Source organism: Nicotiana attenuata, unplaced genomic scaffold (assembly GCF_001879085.1).
Source record: "Nicotiana attenuata strain UT unplaced genomic scaffold, NIATTr2, whole genome shotgun sequence".
NCBI lineage: Eukaryota > Viridiplantae > Streptophyta > Magnoliopsida > Solanales > Solanaceae > Nicotiana > Nicotiana attenuata.
The window spans coordinates 197,221-217,225 of record NW_017671942.1 but is presented as its reverse complement, the minus strand read 5'-3'; the positions used below and the strand labels follow the sequence as shown (position 1 = coordinate 217,225).

The following is a 20,005-nucleotide window of genomic DNA, read 5'->3' as shown; positions in this document are numbered from 1 at the left end:
ATGCTATTCGTGTGCAAGACGAAGAGGAGAAAGTAACCTTGACTAGCATGTATTTGAGTGATGATGCTAAGTTATGGTGGCGCACTCGTGTGGCTGAAGATGAAAGTCTTGGTAGGCCAAAGATTGGGTCGTGAGAGCGGCTTAAAAAGGAATTGAAGGATCAGTTCCTTCCTAGTAATACATCTTGGATTGCTAAGGATAAACTGAAAAAGTTGAAACATACCGGATCAGTTAGAGCTTATGTGAAAGAGTTCACATCTTTGATCCTTAGCATCAGCAACATGTCGGAAGAAGACAAGTTGCACAACTTCATGAGCGGGCTGCAACAGTGGGCACAACTTGAGTTGCGAAGGCAGAATATTCAAAACCTCGCAAGTGTTGTGGTTGCGGCGGATGCATTGGGCGATTTTCACATGAGTGAGGAGATTTCTGCTTCTAAGTCTAACGACGGAAAGAAGGACAAGGCAAAGGAGTGGAAGAAATGTGAAAGTGGCAATGCACATGAAGATAGAGGGAAGGGAAAGCAAGAGGCTGTAACTTCAAAGAGCAAGGAGAAGGGCAACAAATTCAGTGGTTGTTTCCTTTGTGATGGACCACATCGAGCGAGGGACTGTCCGAACAAGGCGGTGTTAAATGCAATGACTGCCGCGGAGAAGAGGTCTGCATTGGAGGCGCTGAACAGTGACAAACAAGCTGTTGGTGTCAATGCAATTGTAGCTGAAGAGAGAGGAGGTCAAGGGGCATTGCTTGTCAACCCCTTGGGACTCATAAATTGGGTGGTTTGTTAGACCTCCGCCAATTGAGCTCGACTTGACAACAAGAGTGTTTTCATGAGGCAGCAAGAGTGTTGCAAAGATAGGTGCACGAGTAGCACCAAAGTCAAAAAGGGAAACGGGCAAGCTATGGCTAAGGCTTTGACGGAGGCGAGGCAGCTTGGCAAGGGCTTGACAATGAGTTGCGGGCTAAGGGTGACACTTGATCATGACTAAGGCATCAAGGCATGAGGCAGTGATGCCAAAGCAAGGCAAAAACGGATAGGCAAAGGCAAGCAAATGTGCAATGGGAAGGCAGTGCACGGGCAGATTTGTCATGGCAATGAGTTGCGGCAAACGGGCCAAGTTCGTGGGCGATGGCAAGGCAATTTGTGGCACAATGCAGCTGGATACAATGGCGTTGGAGCTGGTCCAAGCCAAGGCACGAAATTTGGGCAGCAAGTCTTGGTTTGACAAAGTCAAAGGCGGTTACCGGCACATGTTATGCACATGGGCAGCAGTTGATTTTGTCCTAAAAGCTGGCAGGAGTGTTAGCACGTTTTTGGGGGGCCATGATCCCATTTATCTTAGCATGATTTACATGATCCTAGTAGTTGGGGGTGTCAACTACACTAAACTAAAGTAGTGGGCTGAGTGGGCAAGTGTCTAAGCCTAAAATGGGGCAACTATTGTAAACATGGGGCTGTTTCATGTATTATAAATGGGCAGCACCTATTCCCTTTGTGGATGAGAGTTAAAAACGTGTAAGAGTGCATGTTTTAAGTTAGGAAGGAGTCCTAAGTCCTGTTTTCAAGAGTGAAAACAACCTAAGGCTAAGAGTAGTCTTGTGAGGGTCAAGAGTGATCTTCATTTTTGTACACGGATGTACTTCAGTTGAGTTTCTTTGTATGCTCGAGTTAAATACAAAGTTGGGAAAAGAGTTTCCTGTATATTGTGCCGTTTGTTTACGTTTATATTCTGTCCCTTCATCATATTTTCGTTGCCTAAAATCAGTATCTACTTACTACGTTGAAAAGCTGCCTAAATTAATCGAAGTCCAAAGTTGCTGAAATTTTGGCCGAGTGTTGGAGCAGACTGAAGTCAAGTCGAGTCTTGGCTGCCGCGCGGGCTGTTTTAGAGTGACATAAAACGCGCCCGTGACACTGAGTATCTAGCCAGAGTTTGAATCCGGGTATACCCTTCTTAATTTCACTTTTGTTTTTTTCCCACAAAACCAACACATGTAAGCACTTTTTTGTTTCTCTTTTTCTTTTAAAAACAGACCAATCAACGTTAAAAAACTTTCTTACTTGCTAAATCAGTTTTGCCCAAATGCCATGAACTCATAAGGTTTAAATTCTGGATCTGCTTCTGTGCGCGCAGGGGCAGATCTACCTTACGTGAAGCGGTGTCATCCGACACGGTTTCGTCGAAAAATTATATATATATATATATATATGGCTCCATCAAATCGCAGGGTCTTCTTGGTTCAATTTTGCTACTTTCTGAAAACAAAAGAAGTTAGGCGAGTGTTGAACCTATAACCTCATAAAACTATAAAACATTAGCTAAACCAATGAACTAAAGATAGATATGTCACTACAAATGAAACAAAACTTTTACTTCTTGGGAATGAATTATTTCAGCCAACTCAAAATGCTAATTTTGAAAAAGGTACTCAGCTTCCTCTGCAAAATTGCAATTTCTGCAAATTATTTTTGTGTTTTCTGTTTAATATAATATTCTTAAAATTTATTCTATTTAAAAATTGACACCACTTACAAAAAATTATGCGTACGCCCCTGTGTCCGCGAGCACCAAAGTGGCAATTACTAATATATCAAATTACACAAACATTTGATGAACTATTGAAGCTGTCCGTGTTATCGATGAGACAGTACCGAGGATTTTCATTAGATATTTTTCATTCTTGATTAGCTTGAGAAAAGTCATGGTATTAATAAGAATTTGTAACCACATAAGGAGCATTAAACTAAATGACGATAACAAGAAAACTTATCAATATTGGTTAGACAAGTACCAAAGATTTTCACTAGACATCTTTCATTCTAAATTAGCTTGAAAAATGTCATATTGATATTAATTTGTCACACTAGGTATGTTATATTGTTGTTGTTGTAAGGACCATCGACCTAGATGACCATAACAAGTAAATTTAATTATTGCCCATTTATCATTTCATTCTCCATTCTAAAATTGCCAAAGAACATCTTGATATTTTCCAAAAGAATTATCCAAATGATTTTGACTTTTTTTGTGTTATTACCATTTGTTCTGCGGCCCATGATGCAAATTAAAGAATAGCCCATTGGAGAGATTGAAAAGGCCCTCTGATTAATTTTGATATGACGAACAACTCATAAGATTGTGGCCCAATATAGAGGCAACTTTTTACATCTGATCAGATGTTGATCTATTAATATTCTGAAAACATATTTCATCAAAATACTACTACCATGAATTGAGCATTTGGATCATTGAGCATGAATTGAACTGCACACTTTTCAGTGATCGGGGTAGTTAATAATTTGCTTAGTATTAATATGATATTTGATTGATTGAATTAGTTTTGACGATTGCAAAATATTCCATTCAATTTATTGACATAAGGTGAAGCATGTTGAAGAGAATAATCTTAGCAGTTGGTATGAAACGTACTTTATTTTATTCTTTTGTACTCCCTTTGTCCCAATTTATGTGGCAACGCTTGGACTTCAAGAGTTAAACTTATTAATTTTGATCGTAAATTTTGATATAAAATCTTTAACTTTTTTGAAATAAAATTTATATATTTGAAAACTACATAAAAAGTACTATAAATCACATAATTAACAATTCAAAATACCTAAAGGGAAAATATGAAAAGATTACGGTCAAAATTTGGCTCTCGAAATTCGAACTCCGCCACAGAAATTGGGACGGAGGAATATTAGTTCATTTACGTGCAAAATATATTAACAAGTCATTTTTCATTAAAAAAGAACCAGAAAAAAGATAGACACTGGCTCGTAGAAATGCCACTAGGTAGCCGCTTATAACCAATTTAAAATATATATCTAGTTTAGACTTTAGACAAACTATCATCATCTTCTTCTACTGGTTCACACTAAAAGGCCTAAAATTTTGAAAGTTAAAATTCAATTAAGACCTTGGGGTTTGAAGTTAATTAGGATTTTGTCAAAGTCTAACTTTAAATCTGTTAGTAATCTGTATTTGTAAAATAATTCTGGAGAAAATAAAATAACATAAACAGAAATGTAAATGAAATAAAAAAAAAACAATTCGAGCCCACTTAATTCGCAATGTTTCCTTAAGGAATTTAATCCCCTCTTAGTACCCAAGGTCATGGGTTATTTTCTCCCAGGATAGAACGAATTACTGGTGTGCGATACTTCAAACCCCAGTGTTTCGGCGAACACAAAGTTCGGTAGCAAATCACACTTACTGTTGCTTTCTTTAAAGTTAAAATATGCAGAAGAAAGGAGAAGAACTCAGAAAATTCGTATGGAAAATCTGAGAGAATGGATTTGTATTTATAGCCAAAGTTGGGCTGAAATATGAAAAGGTGCAACTCTTCAGAATGGTTGTTTTTGCAAAACGGCCAAAGAATAAATGCCATAACATAAATGGCTATTTACGCAACAATAAAGAGGGAAAATTGAAGGGTAGTTAATTTTCTGTTACAAAAACAGAAAACTGAAAATTAGATAACTGATATTAATATTAATATTTTGTTTCCAAAAATTAATCAATCGATCGATCATTTGACCAAATCCGAATCCGAATCCGAAGCCGAGCGAGCGACGACGACGACGGCGCGAGGCTTGCCTTCTTTTCAACTCTTTATGAGCTAGAAGAAGAGTAATTGCTTATATACCCATCAAAAACCTTTTCCTCTTCCCATATGGGACAATCAAGGAGGGAAACTCAAATATTTTATTTTTCCCTCCATTTCCCATTCACCTTATTTTAAGCATTAATAGCTTAAAAACCCAACAATCCCCCACATGAATGGGGAATGGCTATATCACAGAAGTATGCATGAAAAACTGTGTGATTCGCAAGCAAGGATTAATTGCGTCTAGATAAGTAGGTTCCCTTTTGAACTTTTCGTAGTGAACTTATGTCGGATATACTCGATCAATCGGTAGATTTGACATCTTTGAACCGTCGAACTTTGGTGTATACCTAGACAACCATAAGTCACACAACCAACCCTTAGCCGTCTTTGGTTCTCATTGTTGTGTTCGTTTCAGCCATGAACACCGCCTGGTTTCATAAGTGCGTAGAGAACTGGCCTTACAAAGTTCTCCTTGAAGCGGCTAACACTTCACACTTACATAGGTGATTCCTAAACGTGTCATCCCGTAGATACACTATTTGATATACCCCGTATCAAATTTAGAAATCATTAGAAAACCAAAATGCTTTATCCTTGGTACTGAACATTGTCTCATCACGAGAATGGACCAAAAGTTTAGTTGACAATGTTGAACCGTCATTAATGACTTTGTTTGATCTCCTTGAACCTAGATCTTGGGATCTCCAGTCTTCTAGGTAGAGTTACCGCCACTATGACTTGTTCTCGGCCATAGTCCCATTCCCCTTGATGATTTCTCAACTACCTCTCTAGTTAGGCCTTTTGTAAGTGGATCCGGCATATTATCACTTGACTTTACATAGTCAATCTGATAATTCATCTAGAGAGTAATTGCCTAACGGTTTTATGTCTTCGTCGTATATGGCGAGACTTACCGTTATACATAACGCTCCCAGCCCTTCCAATTGCCGCTTGACTATCACAATGTATGCATATTGGTGCCAACGGTTTGGGCCAAAATGGAATGTCTTCCAAGAAATTCCGGAGCCATTCAGCTTCTTCACCGGCTTTATCCAAGGCTATGAACTCAGCCTCCATTGTAGAGCGGGCAATACAAGTTTGTTTGGATGACTTCCAAGATACCGCTCCTCCACCAATAGTGAATACATATCCACTTGTGGACTTGGAATCAGTTGATCCGGTGATCCAATTTGCATCACAGTATCCCTCAATGACCGCAGGATATTTATTGTAGTGCAAAGCAAAGTCCTGGGTATGTACTAAATACCCCAAAACTCGTTTCATGGCCATCCAATGAGATTGGCCTGGATTGCTCGTATATCGACTCAATTTACTTATAGCACAAGCTATATCTGGTCGTGTACAATTCATGATGTACATTAAGCAACCCAACACACGAGCATAATCCAATTGTGATATGCTCTGGCCTTTATTCTTTGCTAATGCAAGATTCACGCCAATTGGAGTCTTTGCAACTTTAAAGCCCAAGTGCTTGAATTTTTCAAGTACTGTCTTAATATAATGAGATTGTGACAATGCCAGACCTTGAGAAGTCTTATGGATCTTAATTGCTAGAATTAAATCAGCAACTCCCAAGTCTTTCATATCAAACTTGCCAGTTAGCATCCGCTTAGTCGCATTTATGTTGACAATGTCATTACTCATTATCAGTATATCATCCACATATAAGCAAACAATGACTATGTGATTAGGAATATTTTTAATGTACACACATTTATCACATTCATTTATTTTAAGATCATTTGACAACATTATTTGCTCTAATTTCGCATGCCATTGTTTGGGTGCTTGTTTTAGTCCGTAAAGGGACTTAACAAGTCTACCTACTTTCTTTTCTTTACCTGGAACCACAAACCCTTCAGGTTGTTCCATGTAGATTTCTTCCTCCAACTCTCCATTTAAGAAGGTCGTCTTAACATCCATTTGATGAATTTCAAGACCATAAACTGCAGCTAACGCTACTAACGTTCGTATGGACGTAATCCTTGTAACTGGAGAGTATGTATCAAAATAGTCAAGACCTTCTCTTTGTCTATACCCTTTGACCACAAGTCTTGCCTTATATTTGTCAATAGTGCCATCATATTCATTTTTCTCTTAAAGATCCATTTAGAACCCAACGGTTTATTTCCAGGAGGAAGATAAACCAATTCCCATGTATGGTTGTTCAATATGGATTCTATTTCACTATTGACTGACTCTTTACAAAACAATGATTCCGAAGAAGACATAGCTTCTTTAAATGTTTGAGGCTCATTCTCCAATAAAAAAGTCACAAAATCTGGTCCAAATGAAGTAGACGTTCTTTGACGTTTACTACGTCTTGGATCCTCCTGATTAAATGTACTTTCTTTTGTTTCTTCCCGAGGTCGTTTAGATCCTTCACCAATCGACTCACATTCCTTTTTATACGGATATATATTTTTAAAGAACTCAATATTATCTGATTCTATAACCGCATTATTATGAATGTCGGGATTTTCTGATTTATGAACCAGAAATCGATATGCTTTACTATTGGTCGCATATCCTATGAAAACACAATCAACGGTTTCGGTCCTATTTTTACCCTTTTGGGTTAGGAACTTGCACTTTTTGCCAAACACCCCCACACTTTAAAATAATTCAAGTTGGGCTTCCTTCCTTTCCATTTTTCATAAGGAATGGATTGTGTTTTGATATGGGGTACTCGATTTAGTATTCGGTTAGCCGTAAGAACGGCTTCCCCCCACAAGTTCTGTGGCAAACCAGAACTTATCAATAATGCATTCATCATCTCCTTTAATGAACGATTCTTTCTTTCTGCAATCCCATTGGATTGGGGCGTGTAAGGGGCCGCTGTTTGATGAATAATTCCATATTCTAAACATATTTGTTCAATAGGAGATTCATATTCACCACCCCTATCGCTTCTTATCATTTTGATTTTCTTGTTAAGTTGCGTTTCAACTTCATTTTTGTATTGCTTGAATGCGTCTATTGCTTCATCTTTACTATTAAGTAAGTAAACATAGCAATATCGAGTACTATCGTCAATAAAAGTTATGGAATACTTCTTTCCACCGCAAGATGGTATTGACTTCATATCGCAAATATCTGTGTGAATTAAGTCTAAAGGATCTGAATTCCTTTCAACTGACTTCTAAGGATGTTTAACATACTTAGATTCCACACATATTTGACATTTTGATTTATCGCATTCAAACTTAGGCAATACTTCCAAGTTAACCATTTTCCGCAAGGTTTTATAATTGACATGACCCAAACGTATATGCCATAATTCATTTGACTCAAGTAAGTAAGACGAAGCTGAAATTTTATTATTATTTTCAACAACCATTACATTCAGCTTGAAAAGACCCTCGGTGAGGTAACCTTTTCCTACAAACATCTCGTTCTTACTTATTACAACCTTATCGGATACAAATACACATTTAACACCATTCTTAACAAGAAGTCCAGCAGAGACTAAATTCTTCCTAATCTAGGGAATATGAAGGACGTTGTTCAAAGTCACCACTTTGCCGGAAGTCATTTTGAGAAATATCTTCCCACATCCTTCAATCTTGGCCTTTGCAGCATTTCCCATAGAAAGCGTCTCATCGGGTCCAACAGGAGCATAAGTAGCAAAAGCTTCTCTAGCAGCACAAACATGGCGAGTGGCTCCAGAATCAATCCACCACTCTTTAGGATTGCCCACCAAGTTGCATTCGGAAAGCATGGCACACAAGTCATCAACATCATCATGCTTTTCAACCATGTTTGCTTGACCCTTCTTCTTGTCTTTCTTCGGAGCACGACACTCCGTAGATTTGTGTCCGGCTTTTTCACAGTTGTAGCAATTTTCACTGAACCGCTTCTTGCTTGGGTTGTATTTCGGTCCAGAAGCCTTCTTCCTCTTTTTGTTCTCTTCAACAATATTTGCTCTCATTATTGTTGAGTTTCCACGGCCTCTCTTGTCAGCAGCTTTATTGTCCTCTTCGATTCTCAACCGAACAATGAGATCTTCAAGGGACATCTCCTTGCGTTTGTGTTTCAAATAATTTTTGAAGTCCTTCCACAGCGGAGGCAACTTCTCAATCATCGCTGCTACTTGGAATGCTTCATTGATGACAAGACCTTCAATGAAAATTCTGTTAGTAAACATAATAAAATTAATACTACCAACACTAGTATTAATTCTACTTATACCTTCAGCAAGGAGATCGTGAATAATCACTTGCAATTCCTGGACTTGGTAATAACAAACTTGCTATCTACCATTTTGTAGTCCAAAAACTTTGTAGCAACGAACTTCTTCAACCCGGCATCTTCAGTTTTGTATTTCTTTTCAAGCGCAATCCACAGTTCTTTTGACGTTTCCACGCCACTGTAGACGTTATACAAAGCATCCTCCAGCCCGCTTAGAATATAATTCTTGCACAAAAAATCTGAATGCTTCCACGCCTCAATCACGAGAAAGCATTCAGTCTGTGGAGTTTCATCGGACAACACAGGAACATGTTCCTTGATGAACTTCTGGACACTTAGAGTAGTCAAGTAGAAGAACATCTTTTGCTGCCAACGCTTGAAATCAATCCCGCAAAATTTTCCGGGTTTCTCCGCAGGTGCCAATGCTGCCGGTGTTGTTCGGCTCGTTGAGGCATTGGCAGTTACCATCGGAACAGCTTGGTTTCCGTTGTCATTCGTCATTTCTGTAAAAGAATGACACAAACGTTAAAATCACGTAGATTTTAATCTCAAATAGAGCACAAAATCACAAAGGTTTTACTCTCCAGAAACAGTGAGTATAACACAAATACAGAAAATATTTTAAATTCCTTAAGCTTGTTAGTAATCTGTATTTGTAAAACAAATCTGGAGAAAATAAAATAACATAAACAGAAATGTAAATGAAATTAAAAAAAATAATTCGAGCCCACTCAATTCACAGTGTTTCCTTAAGGAATTTAATCCCCTCCTAGTACCCAAGGTTATAGATTATTTCCTCCCAGGATAGAACGAATTACACACTAGTGTAGTGGTACTTCAAACCCCAATGTTTCAGCGAACACAAATTTCGGTAGCAAATTACACTTACTGTTGCTTTCTTTGAAGTTAAAATATGCAAAAGAAAGGAGAAGAACTCAGAAAATTCGTATGGAAAATCTTTTCAACCCTTTATGAGCTAGAAGAAGAGCAATTGCTTATACACCCATCAAAAATCTTTTCCTCTTCCCATATGGGACAATCAAGGAGGGAAACTCAAATATTACTCAAATATTTTATTTTTCCCTCCATTTCCCATTCACCCTATTTTAAGCATTAATAGCTTAAAAACCCAACAAAATCTTCAGTCAAACATTAGACCTGAGGTCAGAAGTTGGATTCTGGAAGTCCAACTTCACATCGTAAGCCTAATCAGTTCGATAAATTTTTAACCTTTAGTAATTTTAACTTTAAATTCATTTTAAGGCGGCTAAACTTTAAAATTTATAAATATAGATTATTCTTTAAAAAGGAATCTTAAAAACTACACATGAAGGGCCGGTTGGGGGGCATTTGAGAAAATCGGGCCGATTTATTCAAGTGACGGTATAGAATAAGAACGAAACGAAATATTCAAGTGACGATACAGAAGAAGAATGAAACGAAATGAGAAGAGATATGATTCTGAAAAAGAAGCCGCAAATCTTTTGATGAAAATATGATCTTCAATTTCCTGTGTCGAAAAACTCCATCGACTGATTGATTCTTAATAATAGAAAAATAGGATATTGTTATGAAACAATAAAAGAAGAAGAAGAGTATTGCAGAGAAAAGTAGAAGGAGAGAATTCTTATTGAATTTTGGGATGAATTACAATGGAATAGAACCCTTTATTTATAGGGAGAGGTTGACTTAGCCACCAAGTAATAAGCCCTAGAATCTCTCTAAATATGGACATTCACCATAAATAGGATTCTATTTATAACACTCCCCCTGAATGTCTATTCAACAGATAATGTGCCTCGTTAAAACCTTAACTAAAATAAAACCCAGTGGGAAAAAAATTCTAGAAAAGGAAAAAGAGTACACATATCTAATAATACGCCTTTTGGTTGCCTCGTTAAAAACCTTGCAAGAAAAACCCAGTGGGACAAAACCTTGTAAGAAAAAAAGAGTACAACGCGTATTAACTCCCCTGATGAGAGCATCAATTCACTTCCTTAAGCATTTGCATTCCAATCTTGTGCACCATCTTCAAAAGATCTTTGGTAGAGATTTGATAAATAAATCAACCATATTAACTTGAATGAATATGTTGCACCTTGAAATCATCATTCTTGATAGAGATGAATTGTCTTCATATGATCTTGTTGGAATCGTCAGTTCAATATCTTCACATAGAGGTGAAACTCTTGCTATCATATTATCATGCATATAGTTATAGCAAGATACATTTGTGCACAAATTGCACTGAGGAAGTGGTACTTCAAGATCAAGAGTTGTATATGCTTCAAGCGATTTAAATCCTTCAGGGATTGTTAAGTCATATAAGCCATATAATAGACTTTAGATGCATATCAAGTTTTCATGTCATGCTAGACATATAAGATAAATAAAAGTGATTGCACACACTATTGACTTTATACTTTCAAGTGTTTGAACTGCAGGTCCAAAACAACATGTCTTCATATGAAACCAATTCTACTTGAATTGTTTCTATAGACATAAGATCCTCATATATATATTTAGCGCTATTATCAATGTCGTCGACAAATATTTTATATCAGTTTCAATATTTTTTCATAAAGACATAACATAGAGATCTCTTCAGTCATATGTTCAGGTACCTGAATCTTTCATGAGATTTTATGAAGTGTTATGTCATGTGATCTTTTAGATCACTTGCTTCCTTTATTATGATCATTTGGATCATTTGCTCATCTTCTTTATCAAGAAGTTTATTTGAAACCGATTTGTCTATACGCTTCAAGCGTACCATAGACTTTGTCCTTCTAGGACTTAATAGGAGCATTTGCAATGAGAATATAGTTACTTTCTTTGGGTCAGCAAATGCGTCTGGCATGCTTTGCAATATATTGCAACTGAATTATCCTTTTATGAACTTCAAGTTCATATTATCTTATTTGAGGATCTAGATGTATAAATGATAATTCACTCCACGTAACCTTTTCTCAACTGCTTATCATGTCTCCCCCTCATGTTAGAAAAACTAACTTGTTTTCCTCAACTTTGAGAACTCATCTTTGTGCGTTATGGTATTAATCAAAATATACCCCGCACATCAATAATAATAATAAGATGGAATTATTTGGTTCCTGACCCTGAACCACTTATGAGGTGGGAAAATAATATACTTTCGTATATAACGTATATCAAACTGATATAGATAACTTTATTCTCATAAGCAATAGTTTAGCTATTAAGTGGAGGCACTCAATAAATTCTTTTGCTAAACCAACTGTGATGTAAAAACCAACTTATCAAGATGATATCTTGAATAAAAAATCTGGAAATTATGCTCTAAATCAAATTATTGAGCAAGTTACCTCGCAAACACCATGTTGCAGATTAATAATAATCGCACATGTAACCATCTCATAGATGCATCTTATGTGGTATACATGGCAGGTGAATGAGCCCATATTCACCTTTGATATTTCCAGCATTCATGGGATTCAATCCCAATTTTAGTTGATCTATTAATTAATGAGAACAAGCAATATAAGAGAATCCGTAAAGAACTTTCTAGTTCTTTAATATTTATCCATGTGAATTCTCTATTATTTTTGCACATCATACATGAATTAACATGGCTAAACCAAGTATGCCAACTGGATAAATTATCAATATTGATAAACTTCAGGTTTACACCATGATGTGTGCAATTATGAATAAACTCCAAGTTTATTATGATAAGGGTTTTTATATCAATAAATATCCACTTCATTGTGGTATTCTTTTGTTTATGTAGTACAAATTGGAGAATAAAGCGGGTAGCTTTTCACATACATATTACCCCGCTACAAGATGTAGTAATAGAAGATATTAAATCTTTCCTTTATTTATAGTCTCAATATAATCAACCGCTTTCGCGTATACTTTGGAAACTGAATAAGTTTCTCTGAGACTTACTACAACACAATACCTTATTGGTAATTAATTGTGTTTCTCCAAAATAGTATAATTGGCTCTTGCAGAGTTCTCAATTAATTTTGTAGTACCACATATTCATCAACACCCATATGGTGAATATCTCTTTTAAAGAGAAAGTTATACCATTATGGTTATGGTCAAAATTATATGCAAGATCTGTTTCTTGCATTACCGTTGACTTTTAATAATCACAATGCCAAAATATTTTGGCGTACAATAGGTACGTGACCAATGACCATTCATGCCATAATAATGATATTATTTTCTTATATCATCTCAAACCTCCTTCTAGAGGTGAGTGTGGTATATACCACTAGCACGCTCATATTCTTCCAAAAATAAATATGTATTCTTAAATCAGATGTTGTCACATTCACATCATGAATAGACCATAATCATCTATATGTGCTTTATAAAATCTCATGTCAAATCGATGACAAATATTTTCACAAGTGGGGGATTATTTTGAGAATCCTTATTATTCTCATTATCACAATGATGACGATTATAATTTCGTCTATTGCCACGTCCACATCCATCGATACATTCATAGTGATAATTTTGTCTTCTTTCAGACTTATCACATACTACTATCACATTCTCTTAAGGGAATGAGAATGGAGCAAATTCAATGGGACGGGTTTCCACTTTTTGTGCCCATAATCATACATGAATTTGATCATGGCAAGACATAGAAACTTTTACCACTTCAGGTGGTTATAATTTCTTACAAACTCCATTAGAGTTCTAATCAAACTTTGTTGTCTTTGCTTGTATATAAAATCAAATTATAGAATTTCAAGAATTTAAAATAGAAAAATAAAGCAAAATACTTACCTTAAATCCAGAATTTAATCATGAGGGAAGTTCATGGAATAATTGACAATCATTATGCTCAATCCCAAAGCTTCTACTCAATTTGTTAGAGTCTCGTGCTGATAACATGTTATGAAACAATAAAAGAAGAAGAAGAGTATTGCAGAGAAAAGTAGAAGGAGAGAATTCTTATTGAATTTTGGGATGAATTACAATGGAATAGAACCCTCTATTTATAGGGAGAGGTTGACTTAGCCACCAAGTAATAAACCCTAGAATCTCTTTAAATATGGACATTCACCATAAATAGGATTCTATTTATAACAGATATCAATTTGGTATGGTCGAATAAAAGCTTGTTGTGAGAATTTATCCATGTGAAAAAATGCAAGATATATATTATTTATTGGTAAATATTTAAGAGTACAAACTGAATTCTTCCACTACTTAAAACTCAAAATTCTGATCATTGAAAACCTTTAAAAAAATTAAAATATTTAATATTTAAGCTATATAGAAGATACAATAATATGCATATGTTTTCATACTTGTAAAAAGTTTAACTTCAACTCTCAAAAAGTTTATAAAGATTTTTTTTGGAAAATTCCCAAGGAAATCCGCCGTCTTCGAGTGCGCACTAGATAACTTACTTATTGTGCAATAACTCCCAAATCACACAGGAGATATAAATCGTACAAGACAAGTCTGATGCGACGAATAAATCTCAGATCTCTCATATGGAAAACACTCACACAACAACTCAGCCGACCCTTACGGGCGTTTAATAAGAATTTGTAACGTCCCAAATAAAACTGAATAAAAATGAACGTGTATATTTTCGTTGGGTAAGAAATTTCAAATCCTACTCTAGTTCAACGTCAACCACCTGAAACCGATTTCCAATGCTTCAGAATTTTAAGTTTTTTGGCATATTGAGCTTTTTTTTAAACTAAAGATATCATGTCTTCACTAGATCTTCTTATTTTATTGATTACTGAATTAAGTGATTAAAGTACTTATCGTGATTCTAAATCCATGATTAATTTAGAATAAAACAAAACTTGCCGCCTTAATCATCCAACCAAAATGGAAAGGTGTCAAGCTACAACTTCCCAACCTTTTGTTTTAACAGCCAACAAAGCCTGTTTTCTCCTTGCCTTAAAAGGTCAGATTACAGGATAATATATTTTAATTTAGCTGCTCAGTCTGAATCTACACTATTAATTTTATATAATTAGCCAATGCATCTCCCTCCATGATACTTTAAATTTACTAAAATAACCTTATCCATTTGAACCAAAGAAGAAAAATTAAGATGCTAAAGGGGATATATTTGTCATTACAATTGACTGGTAGTCAAAAAGGGGACCGTAAATCTTTTTAATTTCATGGTAGAGTTAAAATATTAAGACAATGATTAGGAAAGAAGTGTGGTTTTAGGGTTTGAGATATTTACTAATTTTACATTAGCACCTAATGGGACAAGTGTACGTAGCCCCTTCAAAGTAGAAATTAATTAATTGCTAATTAATAAATAAATAAAGAAGACAGATTTGCAGGCAACACATTTGCTTCAACAATTTTTAATGAAATTGAATTCTTCTCCTACCCAAAAAGTTCCATTATGGGCTATTTGAAGCAACAATTAAAAGTGTTAACATGTGTCACTATCCAATATGTTTCTAAAGGCATCCTCATAATTTCAAGAATCATATACTCCATTATTTTCATTAAAATTTTAACAACTAATAGCAAATAGAACGGCCTAATAAGCAAAAAATAGAAACCAAAAAAGAACTGAAAATTATTCAATAAAATTATCTCCGTATTACCTATACGTCACAGATTCGATTAGAGTAGACGGTCTACATTACTTATACGTCACAGATTCGATTAGAGTAGACGGTCTACATTACAGACAAATATGCATCCTAATTATGCCACACAAATATAAATTAATTGTGCCACTAAATTTCGACTATCAAATAATTAAACTAAAAAAAACTTAATAATGGAAAAAAGGGAGCTCAAATTAATCAAAGGATGAAAAAAATTGGAGCAAATAGATAGAACATCTTGATCCTTATTATTTCCTCTTCTTGGTTTCATTTCCTCTTACATTTAACAGCTGCTAGTGATAACAATAAGCAAAACAAAATAAACCATATTTAATTTCTGTTACACAAATTACTAATAAATCAAGATGAAGAAGAAGACCCATTAGTTGAAATATGAAGATGAAGTCCACAATTAGTACTACTATCATTGTTGTTGTTGTTGTGATCTTCATTGCTGCTGCTGCCATTGATGTTGAACCCATTAGTGTTATTGTGAACATCTTTTTTACCAAAAGTGTTCTTGTTATTGTGCATCCAAACTCTAAGAACTCCTTTACCAACTCCAACTTCATTGCAAAATTCTTCAACCTTAGCTTCATCACATTTTTGCAATTTCCACCCTAATTTTTCTGAAAAAGAATGCATTTTTTCTTTCTGTTCTTGTGTGAATTTTGTTCTAAATCGCTTTCTCCCACTTGAGTTGTATTCTGCTTTTGGGGTAATAGGCTGTGGATGGAGTGGTGGAGGTGGAGATGAGGAGGGAGAGGGAGAGAACCGCCTGATTGGTGGAAGAATATGGTGGCGGAAGTTAATAAAGTGGGAGGGAAAATGGGTGGGTGATGAATTATCCTCCGCCGGTTCACGGCGGTGGAAGTTGCGGTGGCAGCCACACGCAGCGCATTTGAGGGAGGTGGGATTTGAAGGGGTGGAATCAGGCGACGGCATAAACTCACCGCAACCGTCCACGGCGTGTCCGCCTATACTTGCTGCATGGTTCTTCAAACATTCTTTGTAAGCCACCGCCGCACACGGTGGCTGTTGGTGGTGGAAGTGGTGGTTCTTGAGTGTGCCGTTGCTGAAAGACAAAGGCTTAATTAGTGGTGGGGTATCATTTTCTGAATCAGGAGTACTTTTGGTGGGGTTGCTGTTGCAAGTTAATTCCATTGGATGGTTTGTTTGTAATTGAAAACAAAAATATCTTAGTTCTTGAGGTTTAAAGATGTTTCATTTGATTTCTTGAAAAATATGACAATAGATAAAGGGGGAAAAATGACAACTACTGCACGATTAATGGCTATGTTGATGAGGAATGCAAAATTTTGAAGGTTTATGAAAATGGGGTTTGGCTATTTTGTTTGGTTGAGTTTCTCTTTTAGTGGAGGTTTGTTTGATGATGGCAAAGAATTTAAGAGCTTAAGACAAAAAGGTCATTGGCAAAAATGATCAAGAACCACAAAGTTATAGAGATGAAGGGCAAGTAGTACATATATTGGGGGTATAGGGGTTTAAAAATTAGGATAGAAGGTTTCCTCATATCTTATCACTGTTTATTACTCTCTCCGTTTTATAATAAGTGATCATCTGATTTTTTTATTTTTATCTAAAATAGGTATTTTTTTTTATATAATCAAAAAGAAAGAAATTAATTTTATTTTTTTAAAATTTATCCTTATTTACATATCTCAATTGTCAAGGTAATGATATACAAATTTTAATTAAAGGTAATTTAATCAAATTTTTTTTCTAGAAATTAGTATTTTCTTAAGAGGTGTGTCAAAGACCAAAAATTCACTTATTATGAATTACACGGAGTATTACTGTTTATTTTTTCATTTTTACTTGAGGCGAAGGTATGTAAAATTTATGTACACACTACTCTCACCAAAATCCATTTACAAAATTATATTGGGTTTATTGTTGGTGTTTTTGTTTTAGGGGTTTAAAAATTAATGAAAACTTAGAAAGGTGGGAAGATAAGAATGTGATAATTACATGCAGACACCAAATTAAAGGGGTAGGTTAGATGTGTGTGAAAATCAATTAATAAGGGGGTCTAATTAGTTGATTTTTCAGAAGTGCTAATTAATCCAAAGCTGCAAGGAGAGAAATGGTCAAAATTCAAGGTTATCAGCTTTGATGATCATCATGTGAATCTCTGTCATGGTTGTTACACGTGTCTCATGCACCAGGAAATTAGATTAGTTGACCACCACCAATGGTTGAGGTATAGTTGTGTATATATATATTTTTCTATTTTATTATTATTATACATAAGGGCGAAAGGAAGGGGAGAAGATTAGAAGATTAGGTGGGAATCGAACGATTCGATCAAGGTGAAAATTTTGTTAGCTGCGACTAGGGGTGTACGAATCGAACCGAAAAATTATATCAAATCGAAAAGTCAAATCAAATCGATTAAAAAGTTCTATTAGGTTTGATATTGAGTAAAAAAATTCAAACGAACTGATAAATAAATATATAATTTTTATATATACTTTTAAGATTTTATATAGAATTTTTTTAAAAAAATATCTTAGAAATATTTGGGATTCTCTTGCGAGATATAATATTTAATAGTATATGAAGTGCTCCATATTTATTAACCTTAAATAATGGGTTGTATGATCACTTTCTAATCAAGTGTTACTAAATGCGTCAATCTCTTAATTCTTCCATATTCATATCATACGTTAAAATCTATTAAGTTCTTATATCTTTTTCAAATGTGAAGTGATTATTATTTAGTATTATATTTTTTTTTATGTTTAAAGACTAAATTCGGTTAACCTTGAAAGTGTAAATCAATGAAAAATTATTGTCAGACAACTAAAACAATAACTATTATGTGTTACTAAAAAATTCTTCCATAAGAATATTTTAATAGATAATATGCTTGTTAATTTTTTATATTTTTACTAAACATATATTTATTTATCAAAAATTTAACAAAGTAAGACTAAAAAAAATTTTAAGTAACAAAAAACCTCGAAAAACCCGACAAAACCGAACCAATCCAAACCGATATAATTGATTTGGTTTGATTTTAATAAAAATCGAACCAACCCGGTCCATGTACACACCTAGCTACGACTATGAAGATTCTAGCTACGACTATGAAGATTCTCAGGTATAATAAAATTTGTGTAGAAATTTATTTTGTACAATATTTATACTGAATTATATTATTTTTAATTATTTATTATAGTTAAGATAAATGAAATAATATTGTGTATAATTTGTTCTGGTTGATTGATAACATTATACAATGTCAAAATATAAATCGTGTATTTATTGAATTTATATAAATTTGAAAGTGCATAAGTTTACCGCTGAGTTTGTTAAGGTTTTTGTGTCATTTCGACCTTATCTAGTTCATCTTTTTTTCTTTTTCTTTTCATTTCTCCTTTTGTGTAAAGTATAAATCAAAGGCGGATCAATATGATCAGTTATAGGTTCACACAAATCAGTAACTTTTATTTAGATCTTTTCTGTCACGATCCAAAATCCATTAAAGGCTATGATGGTGTCGGATACCTCGTTCAGACAAGCTAATATTAAATAATTAATTAAACTATCATTTTAATATTTTTGAAAGCATAAATTTCCTTTAATTTAACTAGTAAAAATAATCTTCACTGAATAAATAAAAGTGTTTACAATTTTCAATACTGAATATCACATAATCACCCCAGAACCCGGTGTCAAAAGTGCATGAGCAATCACTAGGGGATCAAATGAAATACAATAGATGTCCGGAATACAAATTTGGACAGAAAGTAAATACAATACTCTGGAAGAGACTCTACTAGCTGCGGGTCGTCTTGAGAGATGCAGCTCACCTAAGTCTCCGTATCAACCATGCTGCTACGCCCACTAGGCCATTAGAGATACATGTGCCTGTGCAACAAAAATGTACAGCAAGTGTAGTATGAGTACGAAGACAACGCGTACCCAATAAGTATCCCGTCTAATCTCGAAGAAGTAGTGACGAGAGGGCGACTTCGACACTTATTAGTGGTCCAATAATATACCGATAATATAGTAAATCGAAGATTTTTATAAAAACGACTGTAACTCAATAGCATGAAGCAAGTAAACACTTCTTTTATTAATAGGGATTTCCAAATTTAGTTTTATCATCTATACCTTTATCTCAAGCCAGGGAGGCAATATCATCATTTATATATTTGCAAGTCAAGCAATACAAGCATGCGCAAATCATGCCGAGGTCGTACGACCCGATCTAAGATAACAATAAAATATGCACTGCCAGACGGTCGAATGTCGCGAACCATAGATGCATCTATTTAATCTACCGACGCGTTCGGCCCCTTCCACAAAAGATAAACACATTCAAACAATTAATCAACAGTTCATCAAAGGGCAATTACCTAAGGAAATGACAATTCCTCTTTTAACAGTCAAGAAAATATTGTTTAGCTTTTTAGAAACTTATTAAACAAGTTCAATATTATTTAAGCATTTTTAATTGACAATACGGTTGCAAATGTTACAAGTAGCATGCTTTTGGGTCCTAGACTACCCGGACTTAAGCATAATAGTAGCTACGCACG

At 34.9% G+C, this 20,005-nt stretch overlaps 1 protein-coding gene across 1 annotated transcript; it reads right to left on the bottom strand.

Moving 5' to 3' along the window:
* Positions 1–15,637: 15,637 nt before the first annotated feature.
* On the bottom strand, positions 15,638–16,934 carry LOC109210970 (zinc-finger homeodomain protein 9-like). Its single transcript, XM_019374454.1, has one exon. It carries the CDS (start codon positions 16,593–16,595, stop codon positions 15,792–15,794), a length of 804 nt encoding a protein of 267 aa, XP_019229999.1. The 5' UTR covers positions 16,596–16,934; the 3' UTR covers positions 15,638–15,791.
* Positions 16,935–20,005: the final 3,071 nt, after the last annotated feature.